Below are 26,644 nucleotides of genomic sequence, written 5' to 3'. Positions count from 1 at the left end.
GAGAGAGAGAGAGAGAGAGAGAGAGAGAGAGAGAGAGAGAGAGAGAGAAAGAGAGGAAGAGAGAAATATTGCATGTAGCCTTTGGGCAGCAAAACAGTAGTGTTTGAAGTTTGTTTATTATTATTATATAAACTGAGGAGATAGACTGATTGACAGACAATCGATTGTTCTAAGGGCCAAGTTTCCATTTTACATGAGAGAAATCTGCCTTCTACAAATACAGGAATCCCTCCTAGGGGCATTTCCTGAAGACTCCTCACCATTGCTATCTTCCCTATTGCTCATCTCTAGCCCAGACTTGAAGCTGTCCCTGAATACCCTTGTCAGAATCATCATCTCAATCACAGTCTTAGCTTTTCTCCCCAACAGAAAAACTCAGGTCTTTGTTATTCTCATTTGCATATCATTAGAACTAGTTAATGCATTTTAATTTTGAACAAGAAAAAAAAGGGTTTTATTCTTAGAGTCATTCTTAGTATAAACTCTAGTCTTTAGAAGTTTATCTTCTTAACCAACATGAAGAACAACTTCATCAGTAACCATAAAAGGTTTGACCTTTAATCTATATATTCTTCCCAAGAAAAAAAATATGAAACCAGTTGCAGTGGTGCATGACTATCATACCAGCTACTTGGGAGGCTGAGGCAGAAGAATCTCAAATTCAAGGCTGACCTTGAAATCTTCCTGTCTCAGCAACTTAGTGAGAGCCTGATTTAAAAAAAAAAAAAAAGCAAACAAACAAAAACAAAACAAAACAAAAACAATAACAAAAAGGGCTGAGAATGTAGTTTCAGTGCTAAAGTACCCCAGTGTTCAATCCACAATACCAAAAATAAAAAAGAATAGAAAATAATAATATTAAACATTAAGCAAATGGTTCCTCCCCTGATAACTGAATTTTTATCACTTTGTAAGTTAAATCCATTAATATGTTCTTATCTTTGTTACAGATTATTTTAAGCCTAGAAGAACTCAGAATGCAAAGCAATACAATTGAATTAGAATACAGCACCCATTCATCATCTCAGCCAACCTTTGCATTATTTGGGTTTTTAAAGTTATCTAAAAGAAATCCTTTTCTGTGCTCTATACCAATCGTATAAAATATACAAATACCTATTAGGTTTTGGAAATAATAATTCCTCATTTCTTTTTAAAAAAATTTTTTTAGTTGAATGTGGACACAACACCTTTATTTTATCTATTTATTATTATGTGGTGCTGAAGATCAAACCCAGTGCCTCACATGTGTAAGGCAACTGTTCTATCACTGAGTCGAGAGCCCAGCCCTAATTTCTTCATTTTGACATAAGAATAAACAAAAAGCAAATTATTTACATGGTTTAAAATCAGCATGATATAGGCATATTCAACTTTTGTAATATCCCTAGGTGGCAGCTGGTATTCTAAACATCATCATGCATTCCACTCAGTGGAATGGAATGCAGATTATTTTATATATAAAAAATTAGGGGCTCCAAAGTTAAAAGCCATGGATATATTTCTGGGGGTTAAAATAATGAGTATTTTGGAAATCTAAGGGAAAAAATGAAATAAACAAAAGATATGCCTTCAACTTCTGACGATTTAGCAGCTATGATTAAGTTAGGAAATTTTTTTCCCAGCCTGCCCCTCTTCCTCTGGCTGCCAGTGTCCTGCCATTTTGTTGCCCTTTCAATAAGCCCCAAGGAAAAAGAGAGGACAAGACAGCCTTAAAACCACCTGGAGGGGACATATCATTGAAACTGCAAAGCACAATTTTTAGATCATGGGTAGATTAGAATGGATTTTAATTTGGTTCTCTACTTTCTAAGGAGTACTGAAGATAGTGAATCAGATTTTCAAAAAACTTGAATAACCAGTGTTACACTGGCCACACCACAAAGTACAACTGTTACCTCCACATTTATCCCAAGACACTTTGGCTATTGGTCTATGTGGAAGACATGTCCCTCACAGCAGTCGAGCCATGGGTATAATTGATTGATGGTCCCAGACTCTGGCTCTGAAATCCACGAGTTCATTTGCATCATGGTAAGCTTCTCACTGGCTGCTCACAGCCATCGATTGAGTGTGGCTGGGATCCTCCACAGGCTCTTTCCCAGGAGATGCCAGGCCACTCATAGTCACATTCTGCTCAAGGACTCCTCATTGGCATTGCTCAGCCCTCCTTAGACTGCTCTGTGATCTAGGATACTTCTGCCCACCTTCCTTCCCTGGGGTCAGGAGTGCATGGCAGCCTGGCCACTTTCTTTGCCTTTTCTGGTCCCGGCCCCATTTCCTCTCACAGGCACTGCCCCTAGCATGCCAACTTCCTTCCTGGTGCCTACTTCTCCAAGTGTAGTACTTCTCAACATCAGGTGTAGTAAAGCATGAATTAGTAATCAATGAAATCCATTCCTGGCCTACACTGTGTATTGGTACTCAGGAATTTTCCATTTCATAAATAACCAATTTGGAATAACTGTCCTGGTTCATACCAGATGATACCAGGTGGTGGCTGTGGGAATGTTGCTCTTCCTGATTTGCCAGTAATGATGCCTTTCTTCTACTCCTTTTCTATACTCCCAAATGAGAGAGAACATGTTGTCCACTGGAACTCTAGGACTAGCTCTGGATGATTCCTGCAGTGACACAGGGCTACAGGACTGAGGGCAACTCGGTGACTTAATGAAGTTATTCTGGTCCTATCTCTGGTTTCCAAGTTCTGTTCTTGGTCCATTTCCCCAGTTCTCTATCTTCAGTCTTTTCTTGTTCAATATAGAACACCTGCTCAGCTCTCCAGGGCTTGGGGTTTTCCACTAAAAGAAAGGTGATTGGTTGTCCCAAATCCCATCTAGTCATTTGTAAGTCCTTTGTAAATCTGAGTAATAAAAGTGAAGTGGAAGGGTTTGGGGCATGATGGGAGCTTATAGGATAAGGTGGGTGAGGAAACAAAACTAAGTGCTGATGGCTAATAGATCTAAGCAGACCTGACGTAAAGACATTGTCAGTGTTTTATGCCACATAACATGCAGCATGTCCTGACCTCTTCTGCCCTGCTTTGCTAGGCTCATTGATGCAGCCATGAGAGAAAACAGCATCAGAATCTCTCCCACCACTTTCTGGCTAACAAAGGGAGAAGGGCAAAGGGGACCTGTGAGTTGCTTTCTGGTCCAAAACAGACTTGTAACCTCTCCCTCCCTACTCATCTATTTTACTTGGTGGTGGTAGAGAACTGTAAATCTTAAGGTTTTCCCCCTAGGAACATAGTCGTAAGACCCATAGTACTAGTAGAACTCTCTCCCAGTGAATTCTGGGTAGGGAGACATTTGTTCCCATTGCTTATCATGATTTATTCCGTGGCAAAACACTTTTCTTGTTTGGAATTTCCAAACAGGAGATTCCAAATAAACTGTGCAATATGATCCATTCATAAGTTGGGTAATAGCTGTGCTAATGATGTGGGATACAGCCTCATTTAGAAAATTATTATTATTGTTGTCATCAATCAGAGTTATTCACTCATAGCCTGATATATTTGGAGCTCAGCTTGATTTCTTTTAGGTCTGTTAACTTGTGGGTTTAGCATTAGGTTCCTTGACTCTATTTGTTTCTCTGAATAATGTCTTGTGGTCCCAAATCCCAATTTAGAATGGGTAGAGGTCTTAAGTGTTATCAAATAAAATTTGGAGGAGACTTTAAAGAGGAATCTAATGCAAAGTTTCTCCAAGTGTGGTCAGAACCAGCAATTTAAAAATTACCTGGGAACTCAGAAATGCAAATTACCAGCTTTACCCATGCCTACTACTTCAAAAATTCTGGAGGTGGGTCCTAGTATTGTGTTTTAATAAGGTTTCTAAGGGTTACTGTGTTTAAACTTGAGACCCAAGTATCTACTAACTTTAGGCCAAGAATTACAGCAATCATGGATCAACTAAAGCTGTCTTAGTGTCTTATACATGAGATTCCCTGTAGCGAGTACAAAAATAGGTTCAAGAATGTCTTTTGAGAGTTTTCCATCAAGTTGGCAAAACTCACAGCCATGGGATTAACAGGAAACTGGTAGGACAATAATTAATTAAATTAGCACAAATCAAATGGTGCCACAGAACATTCAAGAGAGGGGACTAGATTCATTGAATTATATCTATTTGGATATGATTCAACATTTACCTTACACATATATAATAAATACTGACGGAAAGGCAAGATGTTCTTCTGGTCAATGAGAAAGAAGAGGGTGAAATCCTTTTTTCTTAACTCTAAGAATTGGAGGTAAACTTAATAGCATCTCTAATATATCCTGTTTTATCATCAGTGAAAATGACTCTGTGGCCTTTCTCCTTGAACCATCGTCACCACCATGAGAGCTAAGAGAGTTAAAAAAAATTTTTTTTTCATGTCAATCTTTTCTCATTGACCAAAAAAAAAAAAAAAAATTCTTAAAGCTAATTCATATTGACACCGTGAGATAGCATTTTGTAAAGTCTAAAATGTTATATGAAAGTTAGATATTTGTGTTATAATCAATATTGTTTGAGTTAAAAAGCTGCATTGCTTCTGCATGAGAGGTTTGATAATTTTGTTCACTCAAAAATGGCAATATGAAGAGGAAAGGGCCTCATTCAGTTTGAGATTTAAAAAAACAAAACAAAACAAAAAACTATTTTCTTATTCCTTCTGTAGATACATCTGAAAATGAACAACAGACAAATCAAAAGCCCAAGGCTTTCTTTAGAACTCCAAATGATTTTTTTCAAGTTTCTGAAATGACATAAAATCAAATCCCTTTGAAAGTGAACAGCCTCACATATAATTTTATACACCTGACCCTAAAACTAAGAAGGTGATAATTTGGTCACTTTGGGGGGTCATTAATTCTTTTAAGTTACAAAAATTCCATTTAGCAAATTACCTTTTCCAAGGCACTAAATGACATCTTAAAGGTTTCAAGTGTTAAACTACCTTCAAAGGTGGTCAGTTTACCCCCTAATCACTGATAACATCAGTCCAAATAGCTTCAATTTCTTTCATGTTAGATTCTGATAAACATAAAACACTTTTATGGACATTATCAAATTTACCCTTAATTCGATAGTTAGAGTGGAGGAGGGGAGCCTGAGAAAAAGATTTTAGAACTTTCATTGTAAAGTAAAGGATATCATGATGTGAAAAAGATTTTAATTACATATTTGTTCAGTAATAGCAAAATCATATTATTTGAACATTGTTCTTTCATTTTTATTGGCTGTGCTTTATAATGCTAATAAAATGTCCATTGTAATACCTCTTTGATTCTGATTTATGCTTTCAGGCTGAGCTGGAACACATGGTGCTAGAATTTATATTGCGGTCTAGGAAAGAATCTTTCTGAATCTTTTTGACCACTGTAAATATGTTGGGAACTTAGTAAATGCTTCCATGAGGCATTTCCAGCGGGTAGATTGCCAGGATGCGCTTATAGAAGGCAGAAGGTTGTGAATGTGCTGCTACATTCAAATTTAGATCAACACAGAGAGACCATGTTAGGGAATGAGCCCCTTTCTTCACCTGAGGTAGGCACATTTTCCTCTTTATGGCAAGCTTAAATGACTTCAATTTGGTTCTTGTCCTCAAAAGTCAAAATTAAATCCAGTTAATGAGCTACTATATCATTTTTCAAGAGACCAATGACTAAAAATTTTCTAAACAAGAAATAATTCATCATTATATTCATCTTCAAAATATAATGGATGCAATAGGTCCATCTACAGAGGAACTCTGTAGAGATGTCACACTATCAGGCAAATACTAGCCAGTATGAATTGTCCTCCAATTCTTGGAGTTTTTAGCTCCATGGATTGCTTTTAACATGCATTCCTGACAAATTTCAAGGAAAAGTTCTAACTTTTCATGGTGAGATGGTAAAGACCCTATTAATCGGACAAGCTTAAAGACGATAGCCTATGTGTGGAAAATAAGGAAGTTGTTTTTTTCAGTTTTGACTGAAAAAGAATTTACTCCTGGAGAAGGTGAATCCATTTGGCTTACCAGGATGGTGTTTCAGATTCAATTAAAACATGACACTTGGAACCAAGACAACAGATGGCATGCTACAAGACAGAATCTACTTTCGCATTAGTCAAAGATTTGGGGGGCTTGGAAAAGATGTTAATTTTTTTTCCTCCTAATTTCCCCCTATTATCTTTCTTCTATCTTTATTTCTTCCCTTTTGATGTTGGAAAGAGATTTCTTGTTATGGTAAATTTTCTCTGTTACTTCAAGCACAAAAGCCTCTTCTGGCAGAATGATGGTCTCATCTTAAAAACAGGTAGTGGTTCCCAGAGGCCTTTAAGGCTTTGTGAGTGACTTCAGCCTGGCAGACAAGCCAGGCACACAGGACGGCTTCCCAGCATGCCATTCAGTTTCTTCTGAAACCTCTATCATATGACAGGATGGGCTTGTACATTAGAAATGGGACAGAAGAGGCTTTTAAAATCTTAGATCTGCTGTTTGTTTTTCTTTCATACTTGGATTGGAGAAAAAAAAGAGAGAGAGGTGGGGGTGGGAAACCCAGGAAGAAAATGAAAGTTTAACATAAGAAACTAAAATTAAATAATGTGGAAAAGATTTCAAACATCTTTTTTTTTTTCAAAAACAAAACAAAATCAATCTTCAATGCAACTTGTGGTACTGTTTAATTAGTCAAATAAAGAATTTGACCTGGGTGCAATGTCACCCACTCTTTTCTTTAATATGGTAACATGTCACAATATATTTTTAGTTTTTCTCTTCAGGAAGTCAATATCACAAACTATAAATACACAGTGTAATCTTCTGCCAATAAAATGAGGTCAGCTTTCCTTTGGGTCTCCTTTAAAATTTGAAATCATTATCTCCCAACACTAAATCCCCTCACCTACTTAAGATTTACCTCTTCTCCCCCTATTCCCCACCTCCTCCCCCCAAGGAAAAGAAAAACAGAAGCCTTTCGATTCCAAATGAACTCTTTGGCCTTCATCAGGTCAAAAAAAAAAAAAGTAAGATCATAAGAAAAATCAAAGTACATTGACCAGATAGGGGCTGAGCTAAAGAAATAAAGATATGAAGGCAATGAAAGAAATCCATCCTTATGTCCTCTTTAATCCCACTAGCCAAAAAGAATGCTGAACTTTGAGAAATTTAGGAGCACTTAGTCCTCTGGCTAGGGGCACATGACCACTTACAATATTTGCCTTTAAAATGTGCCTAGTGTATTCAAATCTATGAAGCTAATGCCCAATTATAAAGAAAAAGGAGGTAGATTTCAGCTCATACCTAATGTTTTGCAATAAAAAAATGAGAATGACCTAACTCTGCCTAGAGCAGAACAACTAGCCAGCTATAACGAGAAGGCTCTGCTCCCCTGTTCTGTTGGGAAATGGGATGTCACGTCAGATCAAACACTCAGTTTAATAGAATATTATCAAAAATACTAGGTATGCATTACCAATTTGCCAGATATGGAATACAATAAAATACACTTAACACTAAAACAACACTGGACAATTTTAATCTTTCTCTGATGATTCAAGACATTTCAGAAATTTTCATTGACTCTAGGCCACCATTACGAACCTCAATTTCCACTATGCCCAGTGAAGCATGGTTATATCAATTAATAGAAGTTTCCATTTGACAGAATGTTCTAACAACCAGCTTTAACAGTATATTGTTTCTCCTGGGCGGGTACTGGACAAAGGATGAATACCGATCAGTTGGAGTTTTTTGCTTGGGATGGCAGTCCATTTGGTTCAGTGCCTCAAAGAAAGTGCTGTCTTCAAGTGATCTGAATAATAAAGAAGACTCTTTCTGTCCCTCAGATTGTAGGAATTCCTCCACCATGGTTCTTACAGCACACTTACAGAAAACTCTTTCAGTGTGACCAGCTCCTGCTGGTGGTGCTCCAGTGTCCTGAAGAAGGAGGATCCCACCAGCTAAAAGGTCAGCTAAGAAGTTTACTCTGGCTATAGCCTCCCAACCACTGTTTAATACCATTCTGAGTGACTGGAAAGTTTTGGAGCCAATAGCAGGCATTCTGATAGTGTGTACTTACTTTGATAACTACCATGTTGGGATGAAAGCATACTGATGCTAATCCTTTTTCAGTTTGGGTCACACAAGGTGACAGCAACGGGTGCTAATTGAAAAGGAAAAACGATAATTCAATGTTCTAACAGTTTTCACCTACCTCATGCTCTTTCGTCCAGAAGATTGAAAAAACATTTTTCACAAACAGAAATAATCTATGGTAACTTCCTCTGGGGTCTGGGTCATTCTGTGTCTCTGAAAAGGACAGGCAATATTTATGTGATAACAGTATTTTCTGATGATGGGCCAGAATGACCCAAGGAGAAAAAATGTGGTATTCAGTCTTAGGAAGATGGTTAAAATCCACTGCACTGAATAACACAGACTAGAGATTCAAGAATGTTCCAGGAATTTCAGTTTGGCCTGCCATGTTGGATGAGTTACCCAGTTAGAGCCTTATGGTTCTTCCATGTAACACATATGTCACTTTTAAAGAAAACACTGGTTTTCTTCTGGAAAGAACTCTAAGTGTTGTAAATGCACAGCAAGTATTTATGGATGGATCACAGTCTCCCGTTAAAGGCAAATGGACTTCGGACTACTTGGGACTGGAAAAATGTGCTAACTTTGTCTTGTAACATGCCATCAAAAGCCCTATGCATAGAAATATCATGGTGATAGTGTGGCCCTATTCTTTCTTTGTTTTCTAACACATTTGAGAGGCAGAGCATGAGGTGACACTTCAAAATGTAGGACAAGGCAATAGGCTTTCTAAATTAGAGGCCTATTGTCACAGCTTCACCAGGACACTCCACACTCTAGGAGCTGCCACAAAGAACCCAGGTAGGGGAGCAAAATCTCTTGGGCAGATGGCTGGGTTTCTCATTCCCATCTTTCTGACTCCACAGTTTGTTCTGTTTTCCCTTTTTAAAATGTGGTTCATTCTAGAAGCAGCCAAATTTATCCACATAGTCCTTCTGAGGATAAATCCCTGAGAATTCTGCTTCAAAGCCCAGGAGAAGCCAGATCTCTGGGAATAAGCCAAGCAAGATTTCAGTGAAACATCTCCCTCATGCTTGAACAAGTTTTTCTGTTCTGTTGAAACATGTTAAATCCTGCCCCATGCCCTTCTCTCCAGACAGATGGACAGACAGAGAAACAAAGAGACAGATACATGCTTAGTCTGGTGTAAACACTTCTTTGACAAGTTACAGCTTTCGGCTAGGCTCAATTACTGATTCCTAAAGAATCATTCACATTTAATCTATCTACTTTATCCCAGCCCTTGGAACATTTCTCAAACGTTCCTCGAGTCATAACAACCCTCTGAAAGAGATAAGGAGAATGGTGACACAAACAAGGCTTTGCAAAGCGATTTTCCTCTGATTAATCTCACCATGGGTTGGTGAAAAGAAGACAGTAGAGAATCTGATCCCAATTAGGGAGACGGGAAAAACGAAAGAAAAAAAAAAGTGTGGTAAAAGGTCTGTGTCTCTTCTGATCTCCAAACTAGTTTCTATCCACCATTTACCAACTCTTCTGAAGTTACGTGAATAATGAGAAACTGGAGAATTTAGCTGATTAGGCATTTTTACTACAAGGCAGGGAGAGCAGAAGTCATCAATAAAGTGTCCTCCAGGTAAGAGGTCACTCACCGACTTGACCTCTTCCTCCTTTCTAGAGGGAGAAGGGTGGGGAGACAGAGAGAGCTCACTGATCAAAAACTTGATGGTTGTTTAAACAGACCCTGGTGATTCTAGTATATTTTCTGATAGCTTTAAATTCATGGTCGAATGAATCCATCCTCTTATATTCAAACAAAAGACATCTCAGATCATCCTTCAGAGAGTGAATGACTCCCAGAAGATACATATGCACAAAATGTTCATTCTACCACAGCACTAATGGACCATTACCTGTAATATACTTCTTTCAATAAATTAACTGGCACCTTAGGTCATATCTAAATGTATAAACCAGTTTCAGTGAATTAGTGGAAGGACTGGTTTAAATGGTGAAGAGACTAACATTTATCATATATGAAAAAGTCAAGAACTTCAGAGTACCAAAGAGAGTTTGGGGAGCAAGGTGGCTTGCCTTTGAGTAATTTGAGAATTCCCCTTTGGAAGATCCTGAAGTGCTCAGAGGACAGAGTGAAGGCCATTCATAGAAGTCATAGGGAGATAGAGTTTGGCTCCTCCTAAAAGGATGTGATATAAAGGGACACCTTCTATGTGCAAGCCTCTTTTGTGGGTAATTTAATGTAAGACGGGTCATTGCACTACCTCAAAGTCCTGTCTTATAGATAATATTTAAACCCATGGGAGACGAGTCAATAGTGAGGTTCAGAGGAGTTAAGAAATGTGCTTCAGGTCACACTGCTTATAAACAGCAGAAATACATTTAGATCCAAGTTTGAGCTAGTCTCATGTTTGTGTCTATTTGACAGCAGCCTCTGGGACAAACTAAATGCCCCTAAATGAGAGAAATATGCAAGTCAATATAGCACCCAGAACATTTTCCACTGTAACAGGCAAACAGTTTTTCTAAAAAAAAGAATTTAAGCTCCTAAACTCTGATTATGGGGTTCTCTTGAAGAAATAGAGTGGAGAGACCATGAGTGTCCAATTTTTTTTCTTTCACTTCTTATGAAGGAAGTTTTGTAGCAGTGATAAAGGAAAATAACTCTCTATCAATGTTCAGTAAGCTCCCCATCAAACACAGAGGAAAAAAAGCAAGAAGGATGTTGCTATAAAAATAGCTGTAAACTGATCCATCCACATAAGACAACTTTAAAAGCCAGGGCAAATGGATTCTCAGTTGCCCTTTCTTTCCCATTTCTTTCTAACAAGTATAATCTTTCCTAACTTAGGTCTGAACAATTCCAAATGATGACTTGATTTGCAGTGATGGACCTAGAAGGAGGCAGGGGAGCTCAGTTAAGCGTTTAAATGGTCGCGAATGGGCACAGGACACCAGCCAGTTATTTTGGTGCTCTGAGGTTTGATTTCCTTATGAGAGATAGGAAGGGGCTCCTGTGGTCCCTTTGACCTCGGCCTACATTACATGGAGTGTCCCTACAGCAACATCCCAGAGTCCATTCCTTATCACACTGTAGAAATGATTATGTATGAGCAGTGTCTAGTCTGTTGGATAACAGCCTGGGAAACCAGGCTACCTGTTCTTAAAGCTTAGCCTCCGATCCCCTTACCAGCAGTGCCACCTGGGCAAAGTATTTAACCTCTCTAAGGCCTACGTTCTTTATCTATGCAATGGGGATACTGACAACACTCTAGTCTGATGCCCTAAAGAGTTCCTATGCTGACAGTGTATGTTGTTCTACTCTTACTGTGCAGCAGAGCCTCTGAACTTCTGTGTGCCAGGTTTATCCAAGGAGCTCTACAAAGGCATGTGAAAAAGCTGAAATTCCAGGGGACCAGATTCAGTAGATCTGTGGTGGTGTTTAGGAAGCTGAAAATCCATGGGTGGCCTTGATACATAAGGCTGGAGGAGAAAGCTCCCCCTCTCCAGTTGGTAGGAGGCTCCCAGGCAGGCAAGGGATAGACAACCTTCGGAGCCACACAGGCTTCAGTTCAAATACTTGCTGCACAATGTCTCAGCTGCAAGGCCTTGAGCAAGTTACTGACCATCTCTGAATCTCAGTTTTCTCATTTGTAAAATGGAGAGAATACCCTCTTTCTGGCAGTGCTGTTGTGAGGTTTAAAGAGAGATCAATGATGACAAATTTAAAGCCCTGGCAGGCAATCAATACATGATACTTTAAAAAATGTATACTTATTGTTACACAGATCCCTCAAACCAGGAAAGATCATAGAAACAGGGGAAGAGATGAGTTATTTGGAGCCTTTGAAACAGGCAGTTGAGTGCCTAAGAGCTGTGAATTATGATTTATCTTTTTAAACAACAAATACATGTGTATGTTATTTTTTCTCCCTTCTGAACAAAAGATAGAGCATATTTATGTACTCTTTGTTACCTATTGCCTTTATTTTTTATTTTTATACTTCACACCATGTCTTGGGAACTTTCCAAATAGGTATATGAAGAGCATCCTCATTTTCTTTATAGAATCGTAGTATTCCACTGAGTTGATGTTTCATAGTTCAACCTGTTCTCTAATGAGGGACATTCAGGTGGTTTTCTAGCATTTGCATTTACAAACAAGGTAGGAATGGATCACTTTTAAACAAGTCTTCTCACACAGAAGTAGTTGTAAGGTAAATCCCTAGAAGTGGAATTACTGGATTGGAAGGCTGGAGATTTGTCATTTTGTTAGAAATTGCTGAATTGCTCTCTTTCGATTTTGTACCAATTTATACTCCCATCAGCAACGGGAGAGATCCTATTTCTCACTCCATCGTCAACATTACCAAGTTTTTGACCTTTGCCAATTGGATAATCAAATGGTGGTATCACAATGTAGTTAATTTGCATTTGCCTTATTATGAGATTGTGTGTATTTTCATGTTTTAGAACAATTTCAATTCCATTTTCTGGAAATGATTACTCATGTCCTTTGCACGTTTCCTATCGGTTGGTTGGATGTTGTCATTTTGATTTATAGCAACTCTACATATTTGCAATAGCAGGCCTTGGTCTATAATATGAATTGCAAAATTTTGCTTTTTGTCATTTATTTTTTAACTCTGCTTATGGGTTTTATTCTGTGTATGTTAGTTCACCATGCAGAATTTGTTTTTATGTAGTTGAATTTATCTAATTTTTATTTCAAGGTTCTTGGGTTTAGTACAATGATTCTAAAAAGGCTTTCCCACTTTGATGTTATAAAAGAATTCTTCCATGGTTTCTTTTGGTAAGTTTATTATTTTTATTTTGCATTACAATTTTTGATCCATTTGAAATGTACCCCAGTGTAAGATAAAGCTCTAACTTCTTTCTAAATGGGTGGAATCTATTTCTTGTATTTAGAGAACAATATGTAAGAAAGCTGTGTAGGGGGAAAATATACTAGCCGTAAAGATTCCAAGCAAAGAGAAAACGATCACTTCAACAAGTGCATTTCTTTCGGTTTTTCTGCTATGAAAGTATACTTAATGTCTTTCTTTTTCTCTTCAACAGTTGTCACTCATTTACTAAAAAATTAATTGTAACATGGAATCAAATTAAAAATTACAGATGGCAACAGTGAACATTCCTGAAGATGAGTTGGCTGATGAGCTGGATTCCCCCCTTTTCTCATGACTGTCTTCGGTGGGCATCCTATCGCCTTGATTTTCAACGCTTTAAAAGCCTCAATGCAATAACAATATAATCATAAAAGCTAATTAGTAAAGATTTTGTGTCTTGTTAATGATGTACAATTGATTGTGGCTCGAGGACAGAGCGGGACTAACCATTCATCCATGATGAGCTTTGCATTTTATCTTCCTACAACGTGAAGGTGATGGCATTTTTATTACTGTTGCTATTATGTAGACATCTGAACCAGCTCACCAATCTGTTTTTATCTAGCAGCATCTTTTATTACCACCAAACCTGAGCCCTTTAAAACTGTAGAGATGAGTGTGGGTGCCTGATTACAAGAAGTAAGAAGAAAATTAATTACATTTGGACCAAATGGCGAACACCAATCAGGGTACCATTTACCCACTCCATCTTTGCTTATTTTTGTCAATTATACTTTTCTCCCATAAAGCCATAGAACTTAGTTATGGTATACAAATGTGTGATTAAAAATAACTTTTAAGTAGTCACTTAAATGACTATAATCCCTTGCCTCTTTTTTTTTAAAATCCACTTATTATTTTTTTTAAGTAAATAGATGTAGATAAACACAGGCATAGATACACACAGATGTCACTATACCCATTTATGCAGAGAAGGGAATGAGATGCATAGATGCTGAAACTCCCTAGAGGAAGCCCCTCCTCAGGGAACTCTCTGCTGACTCCCGTGGGTCTGGAGGCTGGCAGCCTTCAATACTATCATCCTTCTTCCCTTGCCCCCTTCCTTTGGTTTTCATGATTTCCTCTATCTCTGCAAGAGGCTGCAACTAGGGAGCCACGTGCCACTGTAACTATCTCTGGGGGATTGGTCCAATGCCTAATTTTTCAAAGGGATGGGAGCTTGGCTCTTTTCAGAGTTGGCCTGGATCACACAGCTGAGATGAGAAAAGTGCATAATAGGTGCCGAGCTTCTGCGGGGAAGTTTGTTGTGACATGGCTCTTTACCTGGAATGTACAACCAAGACAGTAATGCTGGCCTAATAATTCTCTGTTGCTACTTTCTGACACTTGAAAAATTTTAAAGATATATTCATTGGATGCCTGCAGAGTAGCTCTAGGCCCATAACTTGGGGTGGACACACATCCTGCAGGGCCTAGGACACGGTGTTGGTGCTCAGTGTCATCTGGACTCCATTGGCATCCTGCTCCTGTGCCTTTCTTAGACTGTGGAGCCAAAGATGCCCCTGTGGCCTGTCAGCCAACCCCACAAGCTCAGCGTGCAGAGACTGAGGGGCATCCGTAGGTGTAAGAAGTGCTTTAGCATTTGGAATCCTGGATCTAGGCATCTCATTACAGAATTCTTTTCCTTTCTTGAGCTGGTCTGTAGGGTTGGTGAAGGTCTCTTTGCATCTGGGCTTCAGGACCCATGAGTTCAAAGAAGTAGGAAATGGATGGGACAGAGAAGACCATCTCTTTATATTCTTCTCCTGTCCCTATAGGTGGCTAGAGTTTGATTTAATTGGAAAAGCATGAGCTTTCTTTTCTTTTTTCCCAAAGGCCAAAGGGGAGATAGTAGATGAATTGGAAAGACTGAGCACAAGGTGTTGAGTTGCAGAGGGCTGTGGTTCTATCTTCCAAACTAGTATCTAAGGAGCAGTAAAACAGCTGGGAGCCCTCCTTGGCATTCTCAGCCACCCAGAAACCCTTCTGTTTTGCTGGTGGCTGTTCACCCTATAGAAACTTTTTACAATTAAGTGCTTGAAGATTTGATACCATAAAAAAAGAGGATGGTGTTGAAGATGTATTCCCAATAGCTTGAAGAATTTTTTCTGAAGGCTTTGATAACTGGCTTTTGCAGACACCAACTATCTAGCTAAACAGCAGTTTATGAAATAGAAGGGGTCACAAACAGGACAGGAACTATTTTCACAACTTCCTGCCATACCATGGTGAGAGGATGATTGCCATAGCATACACACATCACAAAGCTACAATGTGTCTGTTCTCAACTTTGACTTTTCAAGTGCTTTCTGTGCAGATTCTACTTTTGTGCAGTACAGGCCTAGATTCCAGGATGTGACATGTGACATACTTTTCTACGAGGCATTTAACACTCGATATTTGAATGTGCGCTGATAGCTGCTGCTATTGTGTCTTACGTACTTTAACTGAACTTTCAGATTTTGAACTTGTGCCCTGAGGCGATTTAATCATGAAAGCTGCAATCTGATGTGCAAAAGTGATAAATAAGTAGGTGCTATTCAATTTCCAAAAGAAGGCAGCAGCAATGGGGGATCATGAAAATAGGCCCTTTTTGTATCACTCATGAAATCCTTGTAACTCTGCAATTCTTCTATCCTGCACTGAGAGGGGCAGTCCCTGGGTAACATAATATTAAAGACCAAAGATGCCCCCCATACACGCAGAAGAGAGTGGGAAGAATATTAAGATCTGCATCATCTGCTCCTGTGCTATTACTTACAAGTCCATTGCCCAGTTCCTTTGTCCCTATCTAGGTCTCCATCTGAAGCCCTGACTGGTTTAAGACTCTTGCTACCTTTGCTCAGAACCAGTGTTTGCTGGGACTGCAGACAGAAGCAGATGAGCCCAAAGGGTTGCAGTGTTGGCACACAGTGGCCATTCTCTCACCTGCGGCATCTGTCCACAGGCACAACACACTGCTTCCCTTGTCTCCTAGTAATGTTCTTCAAGGCTCCAGCAACCCAAAGATACAGGACACACTCAAGACTATGGCTTAGACCATGGCCCTTCCGAGGTTGCACTCCTACTTCGATTTGAGAACATGAGATTAAGGCAGAAGTGCACACAGGACCTGCACACCCATGTCCAGCCCTCCTACAGTGCTCCTCCTGTTGCCAGGGGATAAACTCAGCAAGGAGGAGAGGAAGGCATGATGCACATGGTCATCAGAAAAGACCATTCAGAAACCCACAGCCAGAAAGGAGACATACCCTCTCTTAGCACAAAAAGGGCAAAATTCTACCAACCTGGAGGGTGTGAGTTTCCTATGAAGAGTGGTGAGAGGTGAGAATGAATTTCAGGTGGAATTTTAAAAAGACAAAGCAAAACTGATTGTACGATGACTTTAATTCTTCAGGATAAATACTGAGGAGTGGTATAACTGGGTCCAACAGTGGTTCCATGCCTAGTCTTTTGAGGAACCTCCTTACTGATTTGCATAGTGGTTGAACTAATTTACAATTCCACCAAGAGTGTAAAAGTGTTCCTTTCTCTCTACATCCTCTCCACCATGTATTATTGTTCGTATTCTTGATGACTGCTATTCGGACTGGTGTGATATGAACTCTCAGTGTAGTTTTGATTTGCATTTCCCTAATTGCTAATGATGTGGAACATTTTTTTCCAAATATTTTTGGCCATTGGTATTTCTTCTTTTGAGAAAGTATATGTTAAATTCATTTGACCATTTTTTATTTGTATACCCATGTTTATAGCAGCATAGTTCCCAAACTCTGGAACTAGCCTAGGTGTCCAATCAACAGATCAATGGACAAAGAAAATATGATAAATATACCCAATGGAGTTTTATTCAGTCATAAAAAATGAAATTATGTAATCTGCAGGAAAATGGATGGAACTTGAGACCATATACTAAGTGAAATAAGGCAAACTCAGAAGGTCCAAGGGTATATGTTTTATCTCAAATGTGTAAACTAGAGAGGATAAAGGAAAAGAAAGGTATGTGTTTGGGAATCTCATGAAAAGCAAAAGATCAGTGGAGGAAATGAAACAGGGGGTAGGAGGAGGGAAAGGAGGGAGGAAGTGTTGGGGAGTGACATTGGCCAAATTATATTGTACGCATGTTCATACCCCATCATTTTGTATAACTATAATGCACTGATAAAACATATTGGGAAAAAAAATCCCAACATTTTTCCAGTTTGAAGAAATGCTTCAATATATGTCATATTCCATGCCACATTTTAGTTTATAAGGGAGAAGGTGGTTGCAGCAATGAACCATTGGGAGGTAACAATATCCTAAGACAAAATACTATATATGAAAGGGCTTTAGGAGATTATAAGTCATAGTTCTTTAAGGTACTGAATTGTCCCAAAGGGGGCTGTTTAAAATTATATATGTTAATTATCTGACACTTCAATGAATTATGTAGGGCACGTACACATTAATAAAGAGAATTATAGATCTGGAAATTATTTTGGCCTTATGCACAGGCCCATCCCACCAACCATGGGGACTAGTCAAAGTAGGAGAACATAGTGGGTGTTGTCAAAGATGCTTGCTAACCTTCTCAATGATTTGACCTTGTGCCTGAGGCAGCCTCAAGAATGGACAGTTGAATGGTCAGTTCCACTGCTTCCTTGAACCACTGGTGAACATTGGGAATGTAGACATAGCATTTGGGAAATTAGTGAACCACAGATAATCAATGTGCCAGAACTTTACCCCAAAAGCCTTTATACCATACACATAAATGTGTTTTGAGAAGTTGTAGGCAACTGTCAAGAGGACCATGGAGAAAGAATTGTATGGCTACTTGGAATATTTTTGCTTAGAGTAAAATCTGATGCCTTACTAGTTGTTATGTTCCAGGTCTGGAATGTCTCCCAAAGGCTCATGAACTTAAAGGCTTGGTTCTCAATGCAGCAACATCCAGAGATGAGGCTTTTAGGAAATGATTGGACCATGAGCACTCTGATTTTCAGTAGATTAATCTGTTGGATGGCTTAGTACCTTGAGTGGATTATTGGTAGATGGGATCTATTTTGGAGGAGTAGATCAGTGGGGTTGTTCCCTGAAAGGATTTATCTTTTCTGTGTCCCTTTCTTCTCTCTCTGTTTCCAGGCTACCATGAACTAAGCAGCTTTCCTCCACAGTGCCCTTCTGCCATGATGTTCTGCCTTGCCTCAGGCCCAAAGCAATGGAGAAGGCTGACCATGGACTGCAACATGAGCTGAAATAAATCTGTCCTTCTGTACGTTATTTTTCTGAGAATAGTGAAAAACTAACTATTGTATTAGTCTTGACCACAGTTCTTTTGGAATAGTGTAAGAATTGTACGGGTACGGATTTTTCAAGTTTGGATTGAAAAATAACCTTATTACTTATACATTAACCAGGAATCCTCAGTCTTTGGGTCACATTTTCTACCTGAAGATAGAGGATCCCTCTGAGAACTCTACCTGTTTATCTCCCCTTACCCAGAACAGGACTGAGGATGGAAGCAAAGCTCAGGGAGATGATCCAGAGCTTTGAAGATGGCTGAGGGAAGAGCAAATAGAGCAGACACTGGTTTCTTACATAGAACTAAGAAATCTGAAACTGGCAGAAAGAGTCCCTAGTTAATGGAAAATATACCCAGGAATAACAATGTCCTGCCTCAGAACCCTGATTTAGTCAGGTTACAAATTCCATCTTTTCTAAATGCCAAAGAAAAGAAAACCAGACACAAAAATGAGAAGGACAGAGAAAAACACCACCGACATAAATACTTACCTATGTACCTATTCTGGGCCCTTGGGATGTGGTGGAAATGCCCCTCTTGGTGCATGGAAGGCCTACTAGAAAGAGACTCATCTGTAATTAACTAATAAACAGCAAGTCCAGTGATGATGAATGCTATGGGATAATAATTGCTAACTCGTTGGTCGAGTGCTCTTTGTTGGGAGCATTCCACATACTTTACATGTGTGAACCTCATTAGGACCCATTAACATTCCCATTTTATGGGTGAGAATAATGAGGTCCCTGAGAAGTTGAAGTAGCCCAACGACATGCATCTGGGAAATAGGAAAACCAAGGTACCCTCCTCCCACAGGGAGAAAAGTCCCAGCGTCACAGGTAAGTCTCTACTGCAGGGGAATGGAGAAGGAGTGCTGGAGTAGGGCCTGGGGTGGGCATGGTGATTTTAATAAGGACATCATTGGAAATTGCACTGAGAAAATGACATCTGAGCCAAAACCAGCAAATAGGTGAGGACAGTGACAGAAGGCTGTGTGGAGGAGGATCATTTAGTTGCAAAAGCCTGAAGGCAGGAGGGAGAGAGAAATAAGGAGGCTGAAATGGCTGGAACAGGGCAGCAGAGTGGCCAGGGGACCAGCAGGTGAGGAGGGCAGAGAATTTTAAGGCCAGACTGCAGAGGTCTGACAGAAGAGCTGTGGCTTGTGCCCTGGTGAGTCTTTAGAGAGGACTGCCATGTTCTGATTTTTATATTAAACACATTATTCTTGTGGCTTGTGTTGGGAATAGACTGAGGAGTTTAAGGGTAGAAGCAGAAAAAGGCCAACAATCCAACAACTGCCACTACTGTCACCGAGCCACGGGATGGGCAAGGTCATCCTGAATAAAGTCTGCGTAGATGTCCTCAAGGGCTTGAGCAGTGCACAGACCTGAGCCCTGTGGACATGTTGGAGAGGACAGACTAGGTTCTGGTCACCAAGGGAGAAATATGAGTTTCTATTTTTAGATGTCTCATGCTCATGAAAAATTGCTGATGAATATTCTTGACTTGGGTACTAGTTGTTCTTGCACACCTCACCTCACTTAGGTTTCCTCAGGGTTGCGATTCATTCTCGTTTCTTCAACTGTTACTTCCATGGAGATACTTGGAACTCTATAACTCTGGCCTGTAGAGGGCCATTTCCAATTTCCTATTTTGTGTCCCACCAAAACTCAGTTCCAGGGCTTCTCTCCCACACCAACGCTTCCCTTGGACTGTCCCATTTTTTGATCACTAATTACCCTGGTTCAAATCTGTGGCAGTTACTCTGAAGCCTCCTGTGCTTTGGCTCTAATTCATATAATTCTGACTCCTATAAATTATGCTTCTGAGACATCTTTTCTTTCCATCCTCACTGCCACCATCTTTGTTTGAATTTGCCCTTCCTCTGGAAAACTGTATGTTCAGATTCACCTTTCAGTACCTACTATTATGAGCTTAACTTTACCAAAAGTGATTTATGATGTTCCCTTTAAAACCTTCAGTTCTTCTCTTGTCTGGTGAACCATATGCAGATGCACCACATTATGGTTTGGATGTGAGGGTGTCCCCCAAAAGCTCATGTGTGAGACAATGCAGGGAGGTTTAGAGAAGAAATGATTGTGAGAGTCTTAACCCAATCAGTGAATTAATTCCCCTGTTGGGATTAATTTACTGGTAACTGAAAGTAAATAGGATCTGACTGGAGGAGGTGGGTCCCTGGGGACAAGCCTTTGGAGTATATATTTTGTATCTGGCGAATGGATTCATTCTCTCTGTCTCTCTCACTCTTCCTTATCATCATGTGAGTCACTTCCCTCCACCACACTCTATTGCCATGATGTTCAGCCTCGCCTTGAGCTCTGGGGAATGGAGCCTGCTGTCTATGGACCTCTGAAACCGCATCCCCTCAAATAAACTTTTCCTCCTTTACAATTGTTCTGCTCAGAACTTTTAATCACCAGCCATAAAAAGCTGAGTAAAACACTCCAGAGCTTGGCATCCATTATTCACCACAATGTGAACAAACTTGTATCTAAACTTTCTCATTCCCTTATACAACCTGTACACCTCTAACACCCCAAGCCAACTTCTGTGATTTTCTACCACATTCTGTGCATTCCTGCCTCTAACTCCTACAGAGCCCACCTATCTGCTACCAGTGTTTTCCAACACTGTCTTCAGGAAGCCTTTCTTGTTCCCTCAAACTGGGAGCATTTTCTCTGTCCTCTAAAATGCTACAATTTTCCTATGCATTTGTGATTCAGTTTTGTATGTTTGTCCTATTACATCATTTATGCCCTTGCAAGGTGAAGGCATGCAAGTGTGTCACATGGAATACACATAGGTGCTCATTTATTCATGAATTTTTTTTTATAAGCATGGAAACCTGGGCATTGTTCTGGGCACTTGGAACCCAAAGGAAATCAGATACTTTTCCTCACTTTGACATGCTTATTCAGTAACCAATGCAACAGGAGATAATTTACAACTTATGGGAGTGGTAATCCAACCATCCTCAGTTAAAAATCATGTTTCATGCTACCTTCTACTCCTGCCATCATAAATCAAGGTAATTACTTGGCAATCTGGCTACACCTTGTAAGGCAAAAGAGCTGTTCATGTCTTGTGTCAAATGGTGAATGGAGAGGGGGGGAGGAAAAGGGTAAATTACTCTGCCTCCAATCTGTGCCCAATCAGCTGTAAATCTCTAGGAAAAAAAAATGTACTTGGGATCACCAAAGAAATATCCTTTTGACTGTGCATCTATAGGTAGGATTTTGTGCAGTTGGAGGGACAGACCCGAGTAAGTGTGAAGCATACCTGGAACTTCATGTTGATCTTTTATGTTTGAGTGCAAGAGTGGGCACTTCTAATGGATTTAAAAGGTTACCCTGCCTTCTCTGCCTGTGTACACAGCAAGTGGAGCAGGGCTCTCAAGGCCTGACTGTGACAAGGACCACACATTTTAAAGATGCCCTGTGAAATGGAAAACAGCACTGGGGCTTCAGCACAAGTGCAATTCTTATATCTTATCGACCTTTAGTGCAACAATTTGTTACATGCCGAGATTTTAAAATGTGTTCTTGCCAGAAGAGAGACTCAAGGATGGGACAAAGGAGTAATTTAAATGCCCCTTAAAACTGTAAATGGACAAAGGTGTATAGTGTAGCAGGAGAATTGTCGTAGTTAAGAGCACAGTTTCTGGAAGAAGATAGTGAGAGTCGGAATCCCAGCAGCACAATGTCCTATAGCTGTAGGAACTTGGGTAAGCACAGAGGTTAACTAGTCTCTCTGTCCCTCATCTCAAAATAATAAATGAACTTTGACCATAGAACATGGTTGTATTAAGTGAGCTAATAATACTTGTAAGATGACAGCAGTTTAGCATCAGTAAAGGGTTATTAAATTAAAATGAATTAAACTAGTTGCTTAATTTATTAAATTAAAACAAATTAGACTACACCCCCCCCAGCAACCTCACATGACACGGGAAACCCCTCTCACCTGATAGTTACCTGGAGATATTACCTCTTGATTTCAACAGTCTACTGAGCAACCAACATTATTTGTAGGGGGGAGAAATGGGTAAGTTTTGCCATATACAGTAAATTTTTACATTTGCTTCTCCCTTAAATGAAAGGAAAACATCCATGGAGAAAAAGGGGGGGAAAAATCTTTCCCAAAGGATACTTGAATAAACCTGAATAAATGAAAGCTCTGCAGGTAATCTAACCCTCTAGATATAGTGACACAAATTCTACACCATTAATGACTATCACGTGCAATCCTGTGGGGAGAGAAATTCCCCAAATCGGCCCTTTTTATGCCTTGTTTCCTCTTTTATGTGCAATTTCATCTTTCTGGGGCCCATATAAATCTCTCTCAGCCTGTATTATCTTCCCATTATCAGTGAGCGGCCATAATGACAGCCACCTGTTTTAATGACAGAGCCAGGATGTCATCATTTTCAGCAGAGTGTTGTTAATCTGAGTAACCTTTCCCTTCAGGAATGCCATCCCCACCTTCTTGCAGTTTGGTGCCAGTTTCAGAGCACCTGTTCCCCTCTAGTTTTAAAAGGTAAACTCCTCCCCAAGGGGAAACCCTTCCTCCGCTTCCACTCCCTGGTATACTCTCTGTATAAATCTTGCACTTTTGGTCGCTATGGTTTTCTCAATCAAACCAGCAGGGGGGAAAAGTGGAAGATGGGAACATATTGTTAGAGAACGCACATTAACACACTGTAATAGCCCAATCAGAAATTTGTCAACATCGTTAACTGCCACCTTCGCTCGGCTTCAATCCTGGAACAGCTGCTGACAGGCTTGCTGAGGCTTCCTCCAGGACATCAGGTGTGCGGAATCAATAGCACCATGGCGTCTAAGCCAATGACTGCCACAAACACCATTTGTCACTCTGAGACACACAGCGACAGGATCCCAGAGCTCCGGCCACTCCCAATGACCCCCAGGGACATTTCCAAGGCTCTCTGATGTGGTCTAATTGGCTAAGTGTAGATTTTGCCAACTTCAAAGCTGTTCTTGCAAAGCCATCTAAGTCAAGCCCAAGCGGTGCTTGGTTGGCCTGTCATCCTGGAGACACAGCGTGGTGGCGTACACGGGAGCTCACACAGCTTCAGTGCAGAATCTGACTCTTTTGCTTGCCAGCTGAAAGACTGCAGGCAAGGGTTGTCAGTTCTTTGACAAAAAGCTGTGGGGTAGACAGGTGACATATGCCAGGGTCTGGTTGAGCAGGTTCTCAGTGCATGTTCCCTGCTTTCTTTCCTCTCCTGAATGCCTCCGTTCTCACCACCTTCTATGGCCCAAGCCAAGGTCTGCCCATCTGCCATGGTCCAAGTCTTCTCCAGGAGATCCGGCCCAGCTGGTCAGCTCTCGCTGCTGTTTCTCTCTCCATACGACACACTCCTTCCTTTCTTTCTCATCCTTTTCTTGGATCTGTGAGGCTGCACACAATTCCTCACCCCACTGCTCAAGGACCAGTAGCCAAGGAGGAAGAAGAAACGCTGTTGGCCTCCCCTTTTGGCTATCTTCTGATTTTGTTCTTCCTGCTCCATGTTAGACTAATTATCAGCATCTCCTATTACTCCAGTGCATTCTTAGGTCGGACATCTTAGGAGACTCACCAGTGCCCAGTCTCACAAGTTGATCTGAAGCCACACACACCTCTTCTCCCTCCATCCTGCTTAAATGGGAGTGGGGGCTCCTCTCGCATGGTAATTCCACCTGTGCTCTGGATGCCCTCTTGCCTTCTCAGGGACTTTATTTCCACCCTGCTCCTGATTTCTTCGATGCATGGAAACATGAGCAAGTCTCTGGAATCTTTAAGAAACATCCTACCTCAAAGTCCATTATTTCCCATCAACTATTACCACCTGTCTTGTCCCCTGTGAGGTTGAACTTCTTTAATGAATTTTCCACACCGTTCACTTCCAACCCACTTTAAACTCACTTCAGTCTGGCTGCCTTCTTCCCCTTTAGGCCATTGCTTCTTCTGGAGGCACATTTTCTTCCTCTTCCTTAGTGCACATGATCCATGGCTGGGGTGATAGTCAAGTTCCTCTTTCCTTCTCATGAAAATTCTTTCCCCAGGCCAAAGATGTTTGCTAAGGATTCCCAAAATTATATCTATAGCCACATGAAGAAGTGTTCAACAAGGAATAAGGGCATAGTCAACAGTATCAAATATTGCCAAGAGTCTAAGCAATAGATGCACCAAGGTGTCTACCAGATTTAGCTTTGCATAGGTCATGGAAATTTCTGTAAGGTTTTATTGGTGGAGAAGAACAGACTTTCTCATCTTGAAGATTAGTTACCTGATCTTAAGGTGACTTAGCAGACTCTTGGTCTCACACATAGGTCCAGTACTAGAACAGAAACTCATGACTGTATTTTGAATCTGAAATTTCCACCAAAGGCCCCTGTGTAAAGGCATGGTCCTCAGTTTAGCACTCTTGGAAGATGATGGGAGTTTTAACACAGTGGGGCCTAGTGGGAGGTTTCAGGTCATTAGGTGCATGTCCTTAAAAAGAATTGTGGGGCACCAGTTTCTTCTCTCTCTTTTTGTGTCCCAGCCATGAAGTTAATGGTTTTGCTATGTGTTTCTATGATATATTGCCTCACCATAGGCCCCAAACAGGGTCAACTAATCATGAAATAAAACCTCCAAAACCAATATAACCCTTTTCTCTTTATAAGCTAATTAGCTCAAGTACTTGTTATAGTAATAAAAAGCTGACGAACACAACTTTCAGTGCTATATGTGCCCAAGACATAATGGCTGTTTTATTTTATAGTAAGAATGGATTGAGCTGGCCTTCTCCTGTGAGGGTAGAGAACTTCCCTTTAAGTTTTGGATACCTCCCCTCCCCTCCTCTCTCTCTACCCCCTCCACTGTATAACCCTGAGGGTCTCCTTCCATTTCCATGCAATTTCCCTTCTCTCTCCCTTTCCCTCCCACCTCTCATCCCTGTTAAATGGTGGGGAGGGGGGAGGGTGGAGGATGGGAAAGGCATCGGAGCACAACAGACACTAGTATGGCAATATGTAAATCAATGGATGTGTAACTGATGTGATTCTGCAATCTGTGTATGGGGTGAAGGTGGGAGTTCATAACCCACTTGAATCAAAGTGTGGAATATGATATGTCAAGAAATTTGTAATGTTTTGAACAACCAACAATAAAAAATTAAAAAAAAAAAAAGTTTTGGATACCTTATCCTGAGGTGGGAAATACAGTGTCAATCCATGAAGGAGAAATCTTAGGTAGGTGATATAACTAGATCTATGAGAACAGAGTCCCCTCCCCCTTTCCCAGGGCTTTATGATCCTATTAGATCATCCCAATCTTTCCTAATCCTTCCTAATCCAGTCTTTGTTCCCTCTCACAATCTGGCGCACCTGAGTTTGTGTTCTTCCTTTCTTATCTTATCCCAGCCCTACATGCCCTTTCCCATTCAGAGCTCAGGTAACTCCTCCTTCCGCTCTATGTGGGAGATCTCCTCCAGGTAGCCATTTGGTACTGATGCATTTGGAGCCTGCCCAGAGCCTAACCTTGCTTGACCTCTGATCCCTTCTTTGCCACAATGAGACTAACTATCAAAGAAATAATTACTCTAATTATAGTATTTTCTTGTTCTATTATTTCTTCTTCACCCTCAAGGTATTAATGCAATCACCACAAATAATCATGTATTTCAGAACACAGCATTTACTGCAGCAAAATAACTATCATATTTCAATGACTCCCAATGATCCCTATGTCCTGGTTTCTTGTCCTTGTATAATCTTTCCTTTGAGCATGGACTAGACCTTATGACTTCTTTATAATGGAGAGTCATGGGAGGTCATGAAATCAGATTATAAAACGACTGTGACTTCTATCTTGCTGGCCTCATGGTTTCTCTCCCTTGTTTGCAACAATGGAAGCCAGCTTCCCTATAGAGAGGCCCTGGGGCAAAAGAAGAAAGGGTAGCCCAAAGAACCAGAAAGGCAGGAACTACGACCGTCCATCCAGTTTCCCACAAGGAACTGAATTCTTCCAACAGCCATGTGTGAATTTGAAAGCCCATCCTTGCAGGGTCAAGCTCTCATCTGACTTTAGCCAAAACCTTGCACCTTTGTGGGAGACCTTCAAATACAAGTCTGTAGCTAAACCATGTCCAGTTCCCTGACCCAGAGAATTTGACATAACAAATATTTATTGTTTAAGCAGCCAAGTTTTAGGATAATTTGCTACCCAGAAACACATGATCAATGTAATATCTAAGCCAACACTTTTGCATGATTCAAGAGTAGGAAAGAATATATCTATGGCAGTATTTTTTTCCCTTTGAGGCCTAAATGAAAATAAACAACAACAAAAAAGTACATTGCCAAAACTCAAGTATGATGAGAAATATGGGGTG

General features: G+C 40.3%; 1 protein-coding gene across 9 annotated transcripts in view; it reads right to left on the bottom strand.

Moving 5' to 3' along the window:
- Positions 1-26,644, bottom strand: part of Celf2 (CUGBP Elav-like family member 2) — a 788,139-nt gene that overhangs the window by 343,012 nt on the left and 418,483 nt on the right. For 3 of the 9 annotated variants that reach the window (XM_048812768.1, XM_048812777.1, XM_048812778.1), the window contains exon 1: positions 8,192-8,286. The exons of the other annotated variants lie outside the window; for them this stretch is intronic. In XM_048812768.1, the coding sequence (XP_048668725.1) occupies positions 8,192-8,226 (35 nt within the window). In that variant the 5' untranslated portion in view covers positions 8,227-8,286. Of the gene's footprint in view, positions 1-8,191; positions 8,287-26,644 lie in introns of those variants that run through there. 9 annotated transcript variants of the gene reach the window in all.

The sequence above is a fragment of the Marmota marmota genome, unplaced genomic scaffold (genome assembly GCF_001458135.2).
Source record: "Marmota marmota marmota unplaced genomic scaffold, marMar, whole genome shotgun sequence".
Taxonomy (NCBI): Eukaryota; Metazoa; Chordata; class Mammalia; order Rodentia; family Sciuridae; genus Marmota; species Marmota marmota.
Note: the sequence above shows the minus strand (reverse complement) of the source record. Positions and strands in the feature narration are given on the sequence as shown.